At 38.4% G+C, this 21,546-nt stretch overlaps 1 protein-coding gene across 4 annotated transcripts in view; it reads left to right on the forward strand.

The window, feature by feature from the left end:
* Positions 1 to 21,546, forward strand: part of si:ch211-26b3.4 (connector enhancer of kinase suppressor of ras 2) — a 597,975-nt gene that overhangs the window by 478,349 nt on the left and 98,080 nt on the right. For all 4 annotated transcript variants that reach the window (XM_051935079.1, XM_051935080.1, XM_051935081.1 and 1 more), the window contains one exon: positions 3,628 to 3,662. In XM_051935079.1, coding sequence (XP_051791039.1) covers positions 3,628 to 3,662 — 35 coding nt within the window. The remainder of the gene's footprint in view (positions 1 to 3,627; positions 3,663 to 21,546) is intronic.

The following is a 21,546-nucleotide window of genomic DNA, read 5'->3' on the forward strand; positions in this document are numbered from 1 at the left end:
TTTAATTGTCCTGAAATGTGAGTGCTTCCAGGTTGTATAGGAATAAGTGTTTTCTTAAAAAGAATAAATTTACAACATCTACTTAATTCCTGCAGTCATTCAAATGCTTTGTTCTTCATTCTTATCTGAAGTATTTTGTGACAGTGACACCTATGAAAGGCACTTATATAAAATAATGACTGATTGATTGAAAACCTCTTTTAGGACCAACAGGATGAGCAAGTGTTTAGTAAAGCCAATGATACCTTTGTTATTTTGTTCAAAGCATGTACTCTGCTTGTCAGGCTGGACGGCCTGTTAATTATTTGCCAATGGAATTCTATTAGAATGTACCTGTATTCTATTAGTGCTCTGATAAGAAGAAGCACCTCTTGGCTTCTGTCACAGACAACTGCAAGCACACAATGAAGCAAGTCTAAGCAAAAGAATGAGACGATATTGATTGTAATTTGCAGTGCTTCAGCTGATTATGGTTTCTCAACTTCAGACATACTTATTAGTCACTGGCCAAAATGAAATTTCAATGCAAATTCCCAATGAGGTATTCTTACAAGTCAATTAAACTAGAATAGTTTTACTCTGATGGATTTTTAAAATTTTATTCATATACGCTAATGGGCATCTAAAAGTACACATGGACTAGAAAGATAATAAAGCAAATGTAATGTAATTAAAAACATGACAGATTAAAATAACAACACCCCACTACTGAGAGACATATGAAAATCTCTATATTTTGAATTTCAGGTGTTGGTTGTAGTGGCTTCCTTGTGTTTGCGTGGCCTTCTACCATCTACCTGATTTACAATCGTGTATCATTGTGTTTAAACTGGACAGATTCCTTCATTGTGCCAATTGCTGTTATCACTGACTCTCATTTTCCTGTGACACTTTCTTTATTCATTTAGTGAACCCCATTTAATCCAACTTCAGCCATTTGACCTCCAATGGACCTAGACCAGGGGTAGGCAATGTCGGTCCTGGTGAGCCGCAGTGGCTACAGGTTTTCATTCCAACCCAATTGCTTAATTAGAAACCAATCATTGCCAATCTCAGACCTTATTTCATTTTATGGCTTTTTAGTCTGTAAGGCTCTTATATCATAGATTTTTTTCCTTTCCAAGGATATCATCCAAATGATTTGAAGCCTAAAACAGATCATTTTCAGTCTGTCACATTTTTCTATTAAGTGTTTTATTAAATCAAACAGTGCATGATGAACACACACAGATGTAATTGGAAAAAAGCTAGCTGGAGAACTGCTGGCTGCTTTGTCTTTTACATCTTATTGCTAATAAGGAGCAATTAAAACACTGAATGCAGCAGTTTAAGATTGAAATAAGCAGTTAAGGTTGGAGAACCTTAACAAGCGGACCACTAAAATGAAGCATCAAAATGTCACTAAAGCAATATGTGCGTCATCAGCAATAATTGAGTTCTCGTTAAGGAACTGGGTTGGAACAAAAACCTGCACATACTGCGGCTCTCCAGGACCGACATTGCCCACCTCTGACCTAGACAATATGTTCAATACAGGAAACCACTGACTGATTTGAGAGGCAGCTTCTTTAGTCTACATCTTGATTCCACCCTCAGCTCTGAAGACCTAATGTAATGAGTGTATAAGCTTAATATGTCACTGTGCTCTGTGCAAATATATTTTATTAATCTGCCCTTTTCTACTCACATGCACTGTTGACACAGAGCCAGATTTAGCACAGGGGTTCACCATATAAGAACTGCTAGGCAAGCATTATAAGGCAAGACAGTTAGGGACGACTGCGAAATGGGCAGTCAGACTGAGGACCTTTGTATACTATTTTTGTGTGTCAAAGTCAGCATGAAACTGTATCCTCTTTTGCCTTGTTTGGAATGGCATGATTCACCTAAGTGGGGGCCTACACATGAAGAAAGAGTATAAAGCCTTTGAACATTGCCTGGCATACCTTTGAAGAAAGCTATCTGAATTTTATCTGAATTGTGTGCTTAACACCAGCCATCTAGAGTGCTTAGATCTTCTGGTCAGTTGTCTTTTGTTGTCCCTCGTACCAAGTGTAAAACTAAGGGGGACAGGGCTTTTGCAGCTGCTGCTCCTCGCCTGTGGAACTCTTTACCTCATTACATAAAGGAGTCGTCAACAATTGAACTGTTCAAAACAAGATTAAAGACTCAATTCTATTCATTTGCTTTCTGTGACCTTCAGTAATACTGATGGTTTCCTCATTGTGATTATGTAACCTTACTTCTATTTATTATTTATTTATGTTCATTTATTTTATTTCTATTTATGTTAATTGTATGTTTTTTTCTTCTATTATTGTAAAGCACTTTGGCCACAGCATTCCTATGTTGTTTTAAATGTGCTATATAAATACATTGACATTGACATAACGTCATCCGATCCTGAAAATCCTTCCACTGCACGGCGAAAATGTCAGACTCTATACATCAGGCCCCCACTGCTGAACTGGGTTCTTGCCATTAGCTTCCTTTGTCTGTTATGCAGCGTAAGCCATCATTAAACAAAGCTAAGTTATTTCTCCTATGTGATTTCTTACCGCCGTATCACTAAGGGAGGGGTATCGCCTTTTTATATTATCTCTATATAAATTCGGGTTATGTAACACGCCACAATTACAAAAGAACTCATTCCCAGGGAGCTAATGCCCCCTGCTGGATACACCTAGCTAATACACATTATGCAAGTCCTCAAAATCACTGAGTTAAAGTATGAGTCTACCCATCAGCTTATCCCAGTTTATTTCATTATGTACTTCCATCGTACTCTACCAACAAAGGGTCAGACATCTAACACTATCATCAAAGCCTTTTGGGAACCCTAAGCAGTAGATCTACTGTATAGTGGCACCTGTTCCTGTCAGTCTGTGTGGGATGTTAACTCCTTCCCCGGCAATAGAGTCCCACTGATAGCTGATCTCACTTACAGAAAGAAATAGTCCTTCAGCTACCACAGTTATGTGACCCACACTTGCATTGCATCTTGCAAGGTATGCCTCACTTCCCACTTTCAGGAATTGCCAAGCGGCTCATTATGTTCAGTAAACTTCCATTAGTCTCTGTGCTTTTTGATCTCACTCTGATGGTTACCAAAATTAACAGTGTTCAAATTAATATGCATTTTTTTTTGGATACGAGTCTACTAAAGTTATATCAACAGTAAATGTAATGTTCCTCATTCAGTATGTTAAAAGCATTCCAAGCACTGGCTGATTAATTCAGGGTTTACACTCTTAAAAATGGTTAACATATCGTTTCTCATTTCATGTTTTAAACAAAATGAGTTTATCATTATATTTAACCCTCAAGCACCAAACCAGTGAATAATTTGGAAATATTGTGTATAAATGCTAAGTTGTGTATTTTAAAGTAAATACAGCTCCTCAAATGCTGTACTGTATATTGTGCTACTTAAATGTATTCAGTCATTTTGTCCAACAAGAAAAATTATTTATGTAACTATTCGGTTAACTGCAGCTTTGATGACATTGTGACTTAATTTTTCCTGTACACTGAGTGAACAGCATCTTTCACAAAGGAAGTGTGGGTTGCTCTCTGAAGAGTAACTTTGAAACCCTTCTCAGTGCTGTTTTCTTCTGTCTCTTGCAGAGGGCTGGGGACACCCTGCGCGGCGACTGTGATCGGTAAGTCTTTGTTGTAATATTTGATTGTGCTAATCCTACAAGACAATTACCCCTTTGCAGCGGTTGTGAGTGGTTTGAGATGGCTGTCCAGCTGTGTTTAAAGAGTGCAGCCTGAGCTGAGCTGGCCTTTGGGGAGAGGGCTTACATTCACCCCTGCAGACTTGCAATGTGGGAACTGAAGTAGAGGTTAAAACACTCAGGACTTTCAGTGGCTGAGTCCATAATATGTTCATATATACGAAATCAAAAACTGTCCACAGGTTGCTGTCATTCAAAATGAATTGAGTTTAGACCTGTGAAGACTGTAGCCATCCAGTATGGACCCTGTTTCAATGCTCTGTTTGTTGTAAATATTTCTGGCTTGGATACACTAAAATATTTATTGAATAAAATATTGATTTAGGGCAGTATTGCATTAGAATATCAAAACAGGTAAACTATTTCTTTAAACCATTCTTTAGTTTTACTAAATTGTGACAAAGCTTTAAATACACAAAGTTTCAAAATCAGACTTTTGAGGTATTCCAATAAGTACCCAGGGCACAGAGTACATCATTTGATGATATTCGGAGCCACACACAAAGGTTCTGTTTGTATCCAATTCCAAGGAGGCAGAGTTTATTCCTATCAGCGTCATAAGAGTATGTAATTAGATGCATCAGAAGGTGTGCGTTTCATTTAAAATCTACAATATTAGAAGTAAGGTAGCTTTTGCAGTTTTATTTATAAGAAGTATGTGTTTATTTCACTGTGGTGGGCTGGCGCCCTGCCCGGGGTTTGTTTCCTACCTTGCGCCCTGTGTTGCCTGGGATTGGCTCCAGCAGACCCCCGTGACCCTGCAGTTAGGATATAGCAGGTTGGATAATGGATGGATGGATATGTTTATTTCACTTGATATATATTTAAGTTTTTGCATGCTCTAAATGTATTAAAAATTATTCCATTTATTTTATTCACTTGATTTATTTTGAAGTCAAATTCAATGATGTAAGAGACTGATTGGTTTAGAAGGCTGATCTTTGTTGAATTTTGTTTTTTTGGATGCCTAGAGCAGAGCAAAGCAAATGCACTGATCCTAATAACCTCAACGAGTAGACTATAAGACATCAAATCTGTTAACTGTGGACATACTCTCCACCAGACAGAGTGTATACAGTGAGTGGCACACATAGAGGGCTTCCCATTATGGTAACCACTTTGGGTTAGCAGCTCCAAAACACTCCTCGGTAACATGTTTTTTATTTTAAATGTAATTTTCTGAAAATCATTTGAGGTGCTGTCATCTAACATTGATGTGTGATGAATGCCAGTTACAAAATTCATTGATTATACTGACTTTACAAAGAGCTTCTATAGAAAAATGGTATTCATGGTAAAGATAGTCTAAAGCACGGGTGGACAGATTCAGTCCTGGAGGGCCGCAGTGGTTGCAGGTTTTTGTTCCAACCCAGTTGCATAATTAAAAACCAATCCTTGTCAATTATTTAATTTCATGGCTTGTTAGTGCTTTAACTCTACCATGTCAAGTCATTCTCATATCCTAATTTTTTTTTCCTCTCTAAGGATATCATCCAAATGATTTGAAGTCTAAAACAGATGTCTTCACTTTCCTTCCAAGTATTTAGTTAAACCCAATAGTGCATGATAAATCCACACAGGTATAAATGGAAACAAGCTAAATGGAGAAATGCCGGTCTCTTTTGTCATTTGCATGTTATTGCTAATTAGGAGCAATTAAAACCCAAGACTACAGCTGTTTAAGACTAAAATAAGCAATAAGGGTTCAAAATCTTAACGAGTGAGACAACTAAAGTGAAGCAGAAGTGTTACTTGAGCAATAAGTGCTTCTTATTAGACCATTGGGTTGGAACAAAAACCTGCAGCCACTGCGGCCCTCCAGGACTGAATCTGACCCCCAAAACCCCAAACCACCCCCCGGGCTAAAGGATCATTCAGAAGAAATATACTTCTTATTGTACAATCACACTTCCCTGGAAACTGCCAGTAAGTGTGATCTATTTTATCATTTGCTAGTTTCCTCTATTAGTATCATTATTAACTTAAATCTAGTATTAGATAATAATAAATGTATGTAATTTATCTATTTAGCAAAAATATCCAATCATTTCACAATGTGAAAAAATAATTGTGCCCCCTAGTAAAATCAAACCATTTAAAGGAATACTTCTGGTCTAGGGATTGAGTCCAGCCAGTCTTGATTAGAAATTTCAGAAGATATATGGAAAAAAATGTTGACTTCTGTCTGTCTAGATGGCCCTGATATTGCGCTGAACTTCTGTAAGAGCTAACATTTCTCAACAGAAAACAATTGTAACAGCAACAGATCTTCCAAAGGGTGGCCAGCTGCTAAAAATATTTTGTGATCATAGTGGAAAGTCATAAAGGATCCAAAAAAATCCAAGGAATTACAAACATCGTCAAGTGATTCTAAAATAAGAACGAAACTGGGCAAAAATGAGATGCAATAGAGAGCAGCAAAGCAGGAAAACACTAGTAACCAAGTAGTACATAAATCACTATATCTTATTTGATGAAAAGTGCCTGTATGATGCCCAAGGCCTTTGGGTTAAGTGGAACTTTTTTCATGACCAGGAGGTCTTGCCATAATTAACAGAACTATGAATTTTGCTTTGTATTAGAAAATTTATAAGAAAAAAGATAAACAGTAGTTGGGCCAAGTAGCAAGACAATGATCCAAAATGCAAAAGCAATTCCACATCAGAACCACTGAAATGAAGCCAAATTAAAATTTTTGACTGGTCCAGTCAAGGTCCTGACCTAAATCTAATAGAGGTTCTGTTGCAAGACTTAAAATGAGAAGCTTATGCTAAAAAACCTTCAGATGTTTCTGAGTTTAAAAATGGAATAGTAGACTACATTTTCACTGCAATGTGAAGAACTGATATGGAGTTATAGGAAGTGTCTGTGTAGTTAAAGATGGTAAAACCAATTGGTGTTTGTAAGGGGGCCATTATTGCTTCAGGTAGTGCCTGAAGTGTTCACCCAATAAATGACATAACCAGAAACACATATGTTCTTTGCCCACTCAGGCATAGTTAATCTAATATTAGAGTTTGGTTGAAAACTTGAAAACATTTTGTGTCAAAATTGAGTGTTAATAGAGAAAACAGTCAAGTTGTCTAATATTTTTTTCATGCAGTGGTTACCTTCACCAAAGAGACGTGTACTGACACTCTGCTATTGTGGTTCATTTGCTCTTCATTGCTATGCTGTAATATTATGGTAACACACATCAATTCAATATTGTGCAGTGAATAAGACTGCCACCTCACAGAACTTGGACCCTGATGCAGTTTCCCACTGGGATGTCTGAGTATGCATGTTCATGTAGGATTCCTCGCACAATCCAAAGACATTTGTTTATATTGTAAGACAACACTAAACTGGCCCATGAGCCTGTCTTTTTGTATGCCCGGGGGTGCACTCATGTACTGCACCATTCAGCAGACCATTCAGTGTTTATTGCCAGGATTTGCTTTGGCACCTCATGATTTTGCATTAGAAAAGACATGTTCAGAAAATGAATGAATAGGCAGATGATTCAAAACTATAATATGCTTACAAAAGTATATCAGGTAAAAGCAGTTGTTTTGTTTGCACTTTCTAAAAAATGGTCTGGTTTTAGCATGAATAAGATGATAAAATGTCTGTTAATTATAAATTAATATTAAATGAAATAAATGCATTTTATGAGGTCATGTGAATTAAGTTTCATTTCAAAATATAATAGACAGAAAATGTGCTATACAAATAATTGTTTCTCACATCATATACTATAGAAGCAATCATTAAGAAAAAGCTGATAGACAGATAATTTGTATGTATTGTAAAAGATAGCCCAGCTACAGACAGACACAACACCAGATGTCCACAACACACACAGTTTATTTACAATACAGTAGAGTCTCGCTTATTCGATCTTCGCTTATCCAACATTCTGTATTATCCAACGTCCCACCACAAAAAAACCCCAAAAAAACGCATCAATCAGCAACAAGAACTGCAAGTTGCGAGCGTGTGCGTAGTCTATTTTTTGTTGCTAAGTTCATTATTTCAGTTAATTTTTTTCTGTTGTTTTGTTGTAAAACATGATTATTAGGTTCGTAATGTGTAAAATGATAACATAGTTTGATGTTTAATAGGCTTTTTCTTAACACCTCCCATTATCCAACATTTTCGCTTATTCGACGTTCTGCCAGCCCGTTTATGTCGGATAAGCGAGACTCTACTGTATTTCTATTTACAGTGCCCAGTTCCACAGGCTCATACAACTTACTCAGTCCTTTCCTTCAGCCACCTCCACTCCTCTCTTGCAAGCTCCGTCCTCTCCCACCCGACTCCGCCTCTCAAATGGAGTGAGGCGGCCCCTTTTATAACGCCCCAGATGTGCTCCAGGTGCTCTGTGATGATCTTCCGGCAGCACTTCCTGGTGTGGCGGAAGTGCTGTCCTCCAGGGCTCGGGAACCATTCCAGTCACCCCCTGGTGGTGGCCACGGACCCCCAACAGGGTTGAGCTTCCCAGCTCCGTATCTGTGGCCCCTGATGGAAACCAGGAGGGCTGCCCTCTTGCGCCCAGGGAAGGTATTGCCTCTCTCCCGGTCTTTCACTGCTCCAGGCATCCCGATGGGGCAAGGTCCCTGGTCGTCTGCCACAGTATATATAATGTAATATATACATTATACAGTAATCCCTCCTCCATCGCGGGGGTTGTGTTCCAGAGCCACCCGCGAAATAAGAAAATCCGCGAAGTAGAAACCATATGTTTATATGGTTATTTTTATATTGTCATGCTTGGGTCACAGATTTGCGCAGAAACACAGGCGGTTGTACAGAGACAGGAACGTTATTCAAACACTGCAAACAAACATTTGTCTCTTTTTGAAAAGTTTAAACTGTGCTCCATGACAAGACAGAGATGACAGTTCTGTCTCACAATTAAAAGAATGCAAACATATCTTCCTCTTCAAAGGAGTGCGAGTCAGGAGCAGAGCATTGTCAGAGAGAGAGAGAGAGACAAAAGCAAACAAATCAATAGGGCTGTTTGGCTTTTAAGTATGCAAAGCACCGCGGTACAAAGCTGTTGAAGGCGGCAGCTCACACCCCCTCCGTCAGGAGCAGGGAGAGAGAGAGAGAGAGAGAGAGAGAGAGAGAGAGAGAGAGAGAAAAACAAACAGTCAAAATCAATACGTGCCCTTCGAGCTTTTAAGTATGCGAAGCACCGTGCAGCATGTCGCTTCAGGAAGCAGCTGCACAGAAGATAGCAACGTGAAGATAATCTTTCAGCATTTTTAGACGAGCGTCCGTATCGTCTAGGTGTGCGAACAGCCCCCCTGCTCACACCCCCTACGTCAGGATCAGAGAAAGTCAGCGCAAGAGAGAGAAAAGTAAGTTGGGTAGCTTCTCAGCCATCTGCCAATAGCGTCCCTTGTATGAAATCAACTGGGCAAACCAACTGAGGAAGCATGTACCAGAAATTAAAAGACCCATTGTCCTCAGAAATCTGCGAACCAGCAAAAAATCCGCGATATATATTTAAATATGCTTACATATAAAATCCGCGATAGAGTGAAGCCGCGAAAGGCGAAGCGCGATATAGCGAGGGATCACTGTATATACAAATGTACAAACACAGTAGACAGCACATCCACATTTGGTTCCAGCATCAAAACCAATTCTGCCTGAAAAGTGTTCAGGACTCATAACCTTGTACTGAAATGGAAATTCTAAGAATGTCGATGAATGATTTACAAATGTCTGTCTACTACTTTATTATATCTACTTCTTAAAACTAAGGGTTGTAGGGGGCAGTGTTCACCTGTCATAGCAGAAATTGACCGAGATCCAGTGTGTAGAAAATGGCTGTTTTTCACAGAAGACATTTCATAATCTTAATATTTATAGAAAATAGACTGTATAATATTTAATGGATTTTTTTTCACCAAGGGGATCTTCATGTATGGGAAATGTTCTGGTTTTCAAAAGTATAATCGGTTAGTTCCACCCCATAGAAAGATGCACAACAAAAGAAAAAGTTGTGTAGCCCAGGAAGCTACAGCACTCAATGCAGAAACTTCACTCCTTAATTATGTTTTAAAATAACACAAATGAACAAGTTTATCTATCTGTAAATTATATAATCACCAAGAATCGCATGTATCTGAACATTGCCATCATCAGTGTGCAAGTAGTGATTTTCAACCTGGCATTCCAAGAACTGAAACTTATCATGTTTAGATTGCTGCTTCTTTTTATGGATAACTGTTTGAAAGAAGCAGAGTATAGATATGCCTCTTTTGTGGGGAAATATTAATTTCATATTACTCTGCAATTAGAAGAAAGATGGAGTTTCTTTATAATATAAAATTATTATGATAATACTGTAATGATTAAGGAAATGAGACTGAGTATAGGAGTCAGGTGGAAAAGTTTGTTTCTTGGTGCAAAGAGAACTGTCTGCAACTTAACATCAGCAAAACCAAGGAACTGATTATTGACTTTCACAGCACCAGAGAGCCTCTATGTGCATTCACTTTTCAGGGAGTGGATGTAAAGGTGGTTCACTCCTACAAATACTTGGGGATCCACATTAATGACAGGTTGGACTGGTTTCGGAACACAGAGGAACCATATAAGAAAGGGCAGAACAGGCTCTTTTTCCTTAGCATACTGTGTACCTTTAATGTGGGAAGTGACATCCTTCACATCTTCTATAACTCTGTGGTGGCCAGTGCGATTTTGTACACTGTGGTGTGCTGGGCTGGTAACATCACTTCAGGAGAGGCCCACTGAATCAATAGGCTAATTAAAAGGGCAAGGTCAGTTATAGGACACACTCTGGACCCTCTGGAGGTCATAGTTAAGACAAGAATTAAAACAAAACTGAGTGCCATTATGAACAATGCTGCACATCCTCTCTCTGACACACAAACACTGAGGACTTTCAGCCAACAAATCATTCAGCACAAGTGTGTCAAGAAACGCTATGGGGGCTCTTTTATACCAACAGCAAAACGACTGAAATAATACCATACTGGGACTGCTTTAATTTTCTTGCTTTATAGTCATTGTGGTGTGTGTTTAGTGTGTGTGTCTATGTAATTATTTATCTATCTACTGTGGTGAGTGGCTGGGGGCGATACCCAGCCGGGACGCCCAGAAGGACCAGAGGAGGGATTACACCTCCTCCAGACCACGAGGGGGCGACTGCCCTGGTAGCTATGGGAACAATGGGAAAGGAGCATGGAAGCTCAACCCTTTAGGGGCCCATGGTCACCACCAGGGGGCGCCCGAATGCCTGGAGAGCCCTGGTCGTCAGCACTTCCGCCACACCCAGAAGTGCTGGAGGGACGAAGACCAGGGACACCCGGAGTGCTTCCGGTTGCACAGCCGGCACTTCTGCCACACCAGGGAGTGCTGGCAGAAGTTCATCGGGAGGCACCTGGAGCACGTCCGGGTGAAGATAAAAGGGGCCGCCTCCATCCATTCGAGGGCTGGAGTCGGGTGGAAGAAGGCAAGAGCTCGGTGGAGAGGAGTGGAGGCGGTCAGGAAGAGAGGCATAGAGGAAAGAAGCCTGGACTAAGGGTGATTGGTGTTGAGGCACTGGGGTGTGCGTGCTACACTTTATATAAATAATGTACAATAAACATGTGTTGGTGTTTGAACCTTCGGTGTCTGCCTGTCTGTGTCCGGGCTACCTTCCACACTTCCTATTTTTGTATTTATTTATTTAAAGAGTTTCTGTAAAAAGCCAAATTCTTCCCTAGGAACAAATAAAGTTATTTCTATCTATCTATCTATCTATCTATCTATCTATCTATCTATCTATCTATCTATCTATCTATCTATCTATCTATCTATCTATCTATCTATCTATCTATCTATCTATCTATCTATCTATCTATCTATCTATCTATCTATCTATCTATCTATCTATCTATCTATCTATCTATCTATCCAAACCTTCACTGGTGCCTATCCCAAACTGATTGCAATCTTGCACCCATTGCTGTAAGGACAGGCTCCACTCCTTCAACCCTAAACTACATTAATCAGGTTTGAAATGGATAGATGGATTGAAGGATGTGCGAAACTTCAAGCTTCTTGCCAAAAATAAACACTATAAATTTTTAAATGTTGGGAAGGTGTTTATCTCTTAACAGAAAAAAAAGCAGATAAAATGCTGAAATGTTGATGAATTGATAAAATGGAAAGAAGAAGCTGAAACCTTTCTGATGTTTTTCCAGTATTTTTAAAGCATATTTAACTGCCGCTGAGTTCAAACTGCATCTTTTCAGGCGGTCAGATGAACGTCTTACTCTTCCTCATCATGTAATATGTAATCCTCTGAATCAGCAATCAAACTAGCTGCTCTGAGTTGTCGCAAGGAATGAAAACAAACTTGATGAATATGTTTGAACAATTCACAGACTAGTTAGAAACTGATTAATTATGCTTTTTGAAAGTTGAATGTGACTGCATCATTTGCATTGGAGAAAAACTCTTGACACAGCTCATTTCAATGTGATCAAAAGCACAAGCCAGGGCTGTTTCAAGGAGAGAGATGCTATTCAAAGAGCACATGATTGTTTTTAATGGTAGAGATGATTTCACAGATTGCACATGAAAATGACAGACGGAGACAGCTGTGGCAGAGTGATTATGCTGGGAGAAGATCAGACCTACGTCTGTGTTATCTGAGAGAACAGCTACCGCTGACAGCTTCACACTGATAGAGCATGTCATTTATTTCTGAACATGATGGGCAAAACCTCCATTCTCTCCAAGGTGCTGTGCTGACTTTTTATTGAAATGGCACAGAGGGTGGTGGTGGTGGAAGTTTCAGGATATTTAGGAGTGTGTTTCTTAATGTTGCATCAATCTCTTGCCTTGTGGTACCACCAGATCGATGCCTTTATCTACAAAATGAACAACAAAAAAATTAGCATAGGAGCGCTCCTTAGATGTCATATTTCATTTGAGCTATTTTTGCTGTACCGACTGACGTCAGGACTGTGGCTGACTCGGTTTAAAACACAAGACCAAAAACAGCAGGATATCCTGTTCTGTCTTGAAAATGCATTTTAGTTCATTTAAAATTCTTTAAGCAAGTATTGGAAGTGTAAAGATGTCATCTTTATCAGTGTTTCAAGAAAAATATATTAATAAAAAAAAATCATGCAATGGATGAGACAAATGAATGTGAGAATGTAAAAATCAGTAGTAAGGGTACAATGTCATAGGTTCTGAGCCAGTACTTAGCAGACAAGACAATCCATTTCCACAGGCAGAGGTGAATTTATTTTTTTACCAACATATTTCATGTAGTGTTTTATACTGTACAAATTCTATGCATTATACAGCCCCATTGTCCTGTTTTTAAATCCTGGGTTTGGGTTCAAACTTGGGTATTTGCATTTGTGAATAAACTGTTGACTGATCTTTGTCTCTTACTGTATTTTTGATTTATATTAGAATATTTCGGTAACACTTTAGAACAGTGGGTCTTGTTTTTGCTCCAACCATCTTGTGTTTTTAATTGGACTCCAAGCCTAATTAAATGAGCTGTTATTTCCCAGTTTCTGTGCTTTGGGGTCAATGAAGAAATTACAAATGTAAGTGTGTTAATACATGTTAATAATAATTAAGCAGTTATATGTGAATAATTTAATTTATTTATTTATTTATTAATTTTACCTTTTATTTATGTTCATCTTGATTTCCATTCTGACTTTCCATTATTGACTAATTAGTGGGTCTGATGGTGAAGCAGTTGCAGCCTTTCATCATTCAGTGCTGTTTGTCTGGGTGTCTGCTTAGCTTGTTTTTAACTGTCACCATTAGGATACAATGAAGGGAGCAGACAAAAGAATAAGGGAAAAAAATAGAAAAAAAGCAACAAAAAAGAGTTAAGCATTTAAAGCTATAGAAAAAAAAATATTTGTGAATGTCTTATAAAGTAAAAATCATACTGCTGTGCTTTTCTGAATGCAGAATAAGAGAAGAGAAAAAAAGCCCAGCTAACTAAATGAGATCAGTTATTACCACTTATTATGAATCTGCTTGAAACAAAGACCTGCAGCCAATGGGGGTCCCCAAGACCGAGTTTGGCAATATGGGCTTTAGAATAGAGGCTTTAATGGCTTGCTAAAGTGCATCTATTAGTCAGCCCATCAAAGCATTTGTCAGTGTCTTCTGACAGTGTAGGAAGTGAGTAATAATACCAGTATACTGTAGGTACCCCATTCTAAATCATCTTTGCTGCTTTGTAGGTTTTACATACGGCTTTAAAGTTCTTGTATGGCACAGTGTGTAACTAAGTCCTGCACATTGCCAGAAAAGGGCTATAATCCCAACCTAGTCACTTTCTCTATGGAGTTGGAACATTTTCCGTGTGTCTTTGGGTGTCTTTCCTTTCGGTAATTTTTTTTTCCCCACATCCCAAAAAGACATGAAAGTTTGATTAAATGATAACTTTAAATTAACCTCATATTAGTCATCCTGCAATTCTGAACTAAAATAACTGAGTTCAGAAAATGGTTGAATGAGTGTACAGTATATACGCACATAGGGTTGGATCCTATCTTTCACCAAATTCTGCTAGGAAATGCCCAAGCTCCCTTTCACCCTGGAATAAAGAAAAAGTGGATGTATAAACTTATACAAAATATCTTATGTGTGCATGTGAAAATATACAGGATGTGTAATTCTTAATGTTTTAAAAGCTTTGATGCTACAAGCTAAAAATGGAATTATTGAATTCCTTCCTGCAAATTGGAAATTACTAATGAGAAAACAGATGATAATACTGTTAGCTAGAATTACTAAAAATATAAGCACTTGATTCACCACTTTGATAAACTCACAAAATAAAAAAAGACCAATTATAAGTTCCATCAAAAAAGTGTTTTTCATTCAAAGCACATTCCACATCCTGCCACCATATCATCTGGGCACTGCTCTCAAGGTTATTTATTAAAGAGTGCAGCATCACTGAAAAACTTAATATTCTTGTGATTCTGTGCCAGAAATCCATGCAGAGCCATTCGCTCACTTGGCAGCTGCTTAGGCTTTCGAACAGTGGGCTCGATAATTAACATGTACTTATCATTTAATGAATTTAATGGCTTCCTTCTTTTCATTTTTTTAAGACAGGTATGTTTCTACGTTTAAAGACTTAAAGATAAAATGTATGAAATGCAACATGGTAGTAGGAGTCACAGTATATGTATTATAGAAATAGACATGGGCTCAACCCCAAAGTGTTGGGGTGTCAGGAGACAACCCCGTTTAATGATAAAAGGACAAGCAGTTTTAAAAGAACAAGCATTCCGGGCACAACAATCACAGCCATGACTGTAAAAAAAAGAAGGTAAGCCCTTGGGGTCAGGACGAGGTCCAAACTAAGCATTGCTAGTCCTATCTCTTTTATGCTGGGAGACAGGAACGGGTGGGTGTCGGAGAAGCCAGAAGTGAAAGTGACTTCACTGCTAACCCGGTCAGGAAGCCCCTGAACTGTGGACAAAGAAAGTGAAAGTATTAACAATGGCAGCCCCACCTAGCATGGGTGGTATTGCTTACCTTTATAGAGCCCTGAGAATGGCTCTGAAGCACGCATGCATGACACTATATAAAGGCTTCCAAGTTGTGCAATTTTATGGTGATTCTTCTTAAAATTCTGATTTACTCAAGAGGCACTTTAAATGCAAAAGACTGATATATTGGCAGAAATGTAGCAGACATTACTGGCTGACCTGTTTTTGAATGATAAGGACCAATTTTGTGGTGTTACCAAGCCCAATTTAATGCTAATGAACATTTTGAAAGGTGATTACATTTAACAATCTACATACACAGAATGGATAAACAAAGTTACTGGAAAATAGTGACACCTGCAACCTCTAGGCCTGCGTATTCCACTGTTAAAATCCTGTTCAGTAAATGGAGTCACTAGTTCACATCCCCATCTCACAAACATCACTAACATACTCCTAACATTTCTATTTCCCTCTTTCTCCTTTTTCTGTCTCAAACTCACCTCCTGTCTGCACACTCAGTGGAATAATGGTCCAAGGATGGTTTTAAGCCCCACAAAAGGGCTACTTAATAGGCAACGCTCAAAATACTTTTGGAGGCAGGAACAACCTGTGAATTTCCTGGGGCCAGCTTCCCAAAGTGCCCTAATCTTTACAAGAGTCCCAGTTCCTTTCTGTAAGAGGCAACACTAAAGTTCTCTCACTCCATCTTAATTCTTAACTCCTGTGCATGTGGAACATGAACTTCAGGAGCATTCTGCTAATAAAAGCAAATCTGACTCAGCCCAGATTTTGCACTGATACAATGATATGCAGTGAATTAAGAAGGTATTTGAATCCTTTCATTTTCTGCACACTCTATTGTGTTGTCATTTTTGCCATTCAATCTACACTCGATAACCAATAATGAGAAAGTGTAAATGCTGCGTGTTTCCAAAAAGGTTTGCAAATGTGTAAATATCCAAAACCGAAATTTCTCATTCATATAAGTATTCAGTCCTTTAATTCAGTACTTTGTAAAAACCCCTTTCTAAGTTTCTACAAGCTTTGCACACCTGCGTTTGGTCAGTTTATTTCATTCTTCCTGGTAGGTTCTCTCAAGTTCCATTAGATCAGATGGGAAGCATCTGTATATTTCTATCTTCAGATCCCTCCACACATGTTCTGTGGGTTTTAAGTCTGGGATTTGGCTGGGCAATTCAAGAACAGTCCTGAAGCCACTCCAGCATTGTTTTAACTGTAAATAGACCTAGATAAGAAGACCAAAGGGCTGTAAATGTTATGATGTTCAGCACACTAAATGACAAAATGGTATTAAGCCTCCTAAAAGACCTTTAAATCAGACCAAGACCTTCCAAGCCTGCCAAGAATAGGCCTCACCCAAGGCAACCTGACTGTACAATTCCTCTTTCTGGAGGCAAGCTTCAACCTGCACAGGTCCAAAATGGGGATTTGGCTTTAAAGGTTCAAAATATGTCTTTACATGTTCCAAAAATATCAAAAATGCCCTTCAATGGAGAGGAACCGTAAAACACCCCTGACCTGGCAGGACAAGGATATATATTTTAAAGAGACAAAAGAAGCACAAAATGACAAAAGACAAAAATGAAAACCTGAAAATAGAAGCATTCAAAACTTTCAATGATATGCACTCAATGAACCACAATGAACCACTGAAGGATCCACTCCTTGAACTTACAGTATATAGGCCATGATGCCAAGGTGGCCCCACCTATACTAGAGAGTTCTGCCTACAAAATACAAGGAACATAAGAGAACACAGAAGCATAATATTTACAAAGGAAAAACCTTAAACAAAACAATCAAACAGAAACGTGATTTTTTTTCATAAATCAAGAAAAGACAAATCGAAACTGCAGCATAATCAACAACATAAAAGGGAATAATAATATTTGAAAAATAACAAAACCATTTAATTAACAAAGAATAAATTTGAGCTGGGGCAACATCTCTGGCTAACCCATGGCACAGTGAGGAGCTGCAGCCAGTTCTAGCCTTTATATCACCGTCAGGTGACCAGACTTCTCTATCCAGCAGGGGGCGCTAGCTCCCTTGTTGGAATAAGTTCTTACATAACCTGAATCTATATAGATAGAATATTGAAAGGCGATACCAATGCTTAGTGATACGGTGGTAAGAAAACACATAGGAGAAATAACATCTTTTTTTAATGATGATTTACGCAGCATAACAGACGAGGAAGCCATGACAACACTATTACCGAAGTTGGACCTCAATGTATGCAGTCTGCCATTTTCGTCACTGCACTGAAAGGATTTTCAGGATCAGATGACGTTATCTCCCATCCATCCATCGGCTTCAAAGGTGTGCCAGGCAATGTTCCGAGGCTTTATACTCTTTCTCCATGCGCAGGCCTTCACCTAGGTAAATCATGCTATTCTAAACAAAAAAGAAGATCCAATGTCATGCTGACTCTGACACACAGAAATAGTGCATGTTGCCCATTTCTCAGTTGTCCTTAACTTGTCTTCTCTTAAGATGCTTGCCTAGCAGTTCTAAATGCTGGGCCCCTGTACTAAATATGGCTTTGTGTTAGCTGTACATGTGAGAAGAAAAGAAAAGCAGATTTAAAATATTTGTACAGAGCACAGTGACATATTAAACTTATATTCTGATTACAACTTCTAATTACCACATTACTAAAAGCCCCACCCCTTATTAATTAAACTAAACAAGAAATCAATGCACAGGGGAATAATTTAAGGAAAATTAAAAAGGGCAAAACCAATAAAGGAAAATGCAGGGTCAGTAGTGGAGACAGAACCAAACCACCACAATATGCCTTCACTTTAGTGGAAATATATTACTTCAGTGTTAAACCAAAAACTTAAAATACTATTTGATGTGCCTTCTAAAAATGTTATTGTTACAAGGTTCAAAGTGTTATAATAATAAGCATATCCAAAACTAATCTTGTGTTCTGACATTTCATTAAACTAGAGACTTCAGTCTTTCAAACAAGCTCAAAAAAGTGGAAATTGTATCGTCTTAGACTATTTTTAGGGTTCAAAAGGATTTCTTCTCCTCACAGTGTGAGACAATAGTTACAGGCCTTGCATGTGTCTATGTGTGCTTTATTTGTAAAGACTAATGAGAGAGTCGTGAGTGGATAATAATCTTTCTCTGAGTCTGTTGTTGCACCTGGCATCATAGCTGGCTACTCATCATTTTTATGTCTTCATTTCATAGAACATAATGATAAAACAATCAACTTCACCCTGCAAATCATGCGACAAAGACTAATATCTTCTCCTAAAGCATTAATTTATCCATCTATACATGTCCTGGGCCTCTCTAAACTAATTATAGCATACTGGCAGCATCAAGTACAAGGTGTTCCCAGCCTTGGATGGGTTGCCAGTCCTCCACAGGGCACACTCACTTGCACTGGGCCAATTTAGAATCATGAATTAAATGAACCTGCATGAACTTAGAGATCTTGGAGAAAAACTGGAATCCCCAATGAAACCCTAAAGACTTGAGCAGGATGGGTAAATTCTCTATACAGTAGACAGTAACTGGTTCAGGGTTCATATGTAGTCTTCTGGAGTTATGAAGACATTATCCTTTTCAACCAGCAGAGGATGTGGGAAAAATGTTGCCTACATAAAAGTTACCTACATAAATTATTCTTTTTATTAAGAAACTAAAACAGTTCTGTTCCACTCGATTAAACACTACTAACTACACACTTTTCCATCAAAGTAGCTCTCATGTTGCTCTTCCTCCCTCTTTTATTATTCTTTATCAGTATTTTTTGTGATTCAGATAGCAGTTAACTTTTTTCACTTGCTTATGTTATTACAGCAGTATTTTCTGAAAGTTTTGTCAGTAGGTCTCAGATCCCAAGAGCTGTGTGTGTCAAGTATGTAAAGTATGTGCAAAGACTTGAAACCACAGAGCAGTCAAACCGAGAGAACAGGCAGACACCTGCTAAGATGGTCGCTTCAGAGATGACACCCAAGCATTTGCTCCTGTGAGGCAGTAAACCCAAACTTGGAACAAAAAAAAAATTGATATGGGTGTCACCTCATACAGAGTTCAGAAATACACGTCTGCCTTCGGCAGTAATTTGCTTTGGGTTAACTGTTAATTTTTACTCAGGAAAATCATTCTGAAAAAGAAACAATCAGAACCTGTCGACTTTATTGGGCATCTGAGGAAATGAAGAATGAATAAAATGATATGGTAGATCCATCGGACTAGTATTTACTGATATCATTATAGTGCCGTATGGTAACACAACCAGCTAAGACATACAGTAGAAGTTCATTTAATGGGTAGTAATATCTGCACAGATTAAATAATTACAGAAGGCTATCCTCTTTAATAAAATCCCTGTGTGCGTCCATGTGTCCATGTGTGTGTGTTTTCTGGTGAAGTGCGCTTGCGCGGGGCACGGTGTGATGCTTCAAAGGCCGCCTGACGCGTCAGACAAAACAGAGAAGGCGGGACCTATAAAATATCGCACGGCCGATCAAATCGGATTTCGGTAAATGAGGTAAGACCTAAAACATAACGCACGAAAAATCCACTACTGACTGAGACGCGGAGACCAGCTTCCCCAAAGAGGTGGGATTAGTGTTTGTTGTTGTGAAAGTGTTCACTCTGAGGATATCAGATTTGCGATTAACAAACTTGGCCCGGTAAAGTGTAAAGTGTTTTCCTAAATATACAAATTTTCATGATATTACAATAGGATGACTTTTAAAAGTAGATTTATTTTCGCGCACATAAAATCTGTTGCTGGGGAGACGCCATACATACAATAATCAGCTGCACGCCAGCACAGATTAAAATACTTGCTGGAGAGACGTATTACTGTGAGAGAAAATTAAAGGCACACAATACAGTGACGCATATTACAGCCACATACAAGCCAGTATTACTGTAACAGAAAATAGACGGTCCTTTGCCATTTAATATAGACTGTTCCTACTAATGTTTATGCACTACTATTCTAGCGCCCGTTATTGTAATGGGCTTAATGTCTAGTTAGTTATAAAGATCTATACCAAGTGGTGCCTGATGAATTAATGCTTCTACCATTGTAAAGCCACATTGCAGCAGCAATCAACACACAATGTTTTTACAAATATTTTATAGATATTTTTGAAATAGCTAAAGTTTCAAAGCAATCAAACTTACATCATCATTTAGGAACACCATTGAAGCAGTTGTAGACTTTTATGTGGCATCATTCAAGCCTCTTATGATTGGTGTACTTGCACTGACATTGATAAGTCTTACCTGGAGCCTGCTTTGTGTTTTACATGCTTGACTCAACAGTTTAATGGCTTTGTTCACACATAAGCACACCCAGGAAATTCACACTAATTACCCTAAGTTGTGACCTGGCAGATTGTCTCACCGCATTACATCAGATCCTAGTCTCCACCCTTGTTAACTCATGCCTTCAACCCAGCATTTTACAGGTAAGTTCTCAAAATAGCCTCCTTGTGAGAGAATCCATATGAGATTTTGATTTATTTCATTCTTGACCCAAAGACATTCTGTCTTCTACCATCTACTACTGCATAGACGTGCGGTGAGGTTCATGGCTGGTGAGGCACAGACTCCTTCAGAGTCAGATTTACAAATATATGAACACCAAAGAGTAGCTTATTCACTATTCAGTTGTCAGCCAGCATGCACATTGACTGCTGGTTATGGTTCAAATCTCATCAGCATTCCTTACACACACATAGGAAAGGCGCATATTTGGATAAGAAAGAACGTTACATTTATAGTGGCGAGAGACAGCGGAGAGAGCGCATTTACTCGACACCCTCCATGTGTTCTAAATTTGCCGTTGCAATTTCACAATTCATACACATTCAATACAAATGAAAGTATAGAGTGGTGTAAAAAAAAAAAGCGGATTTCAGTTTTGACCTTAATTGAAATATTTAGTTGTTTTTAAAAGCTTTTAATTCTGATGCTTTAATGAATTTTAGTACAGACTGTTCAACAAAAGGATAACAAGAAAGAATATTTTATTTAAGGTCAAAATTTTGTTTTTAAATATTGGATTATTTTTTTTCCTAGTCTGACCCATTTTTTTATAAAACTGAAAACCGTTTATGGTCTTACCTTTATTAGTCCATGCACCTATCCTTCTCCACGAAAATCTCTGTCACTTTCTTGTATCAGTCTTCCTTATTTTCCTTTAGTTTTAAAAGCCTTAATCTTCCATTTTAGCAGTCAGTTGGAACAAAAAATAAAAATAAACGCACCGCTGCAGTGCACTTGACTTTCTGATATCACTA

This window comes from Erpetoichthys calabaricus, chromosome 12 (genome assembly GCF_900747795.2).
Source record: "Erpetoichthys calabaricus chromosome 12, fErpCal1.3, whole genome shotgun sequence".
Lineage (NCBI taxonomy): Eukaryota > Metazoa > Chordata > Cladistia > Polypteriformes > Polypteridae > Erpetoichthys > Erpetoichthys calabaricus.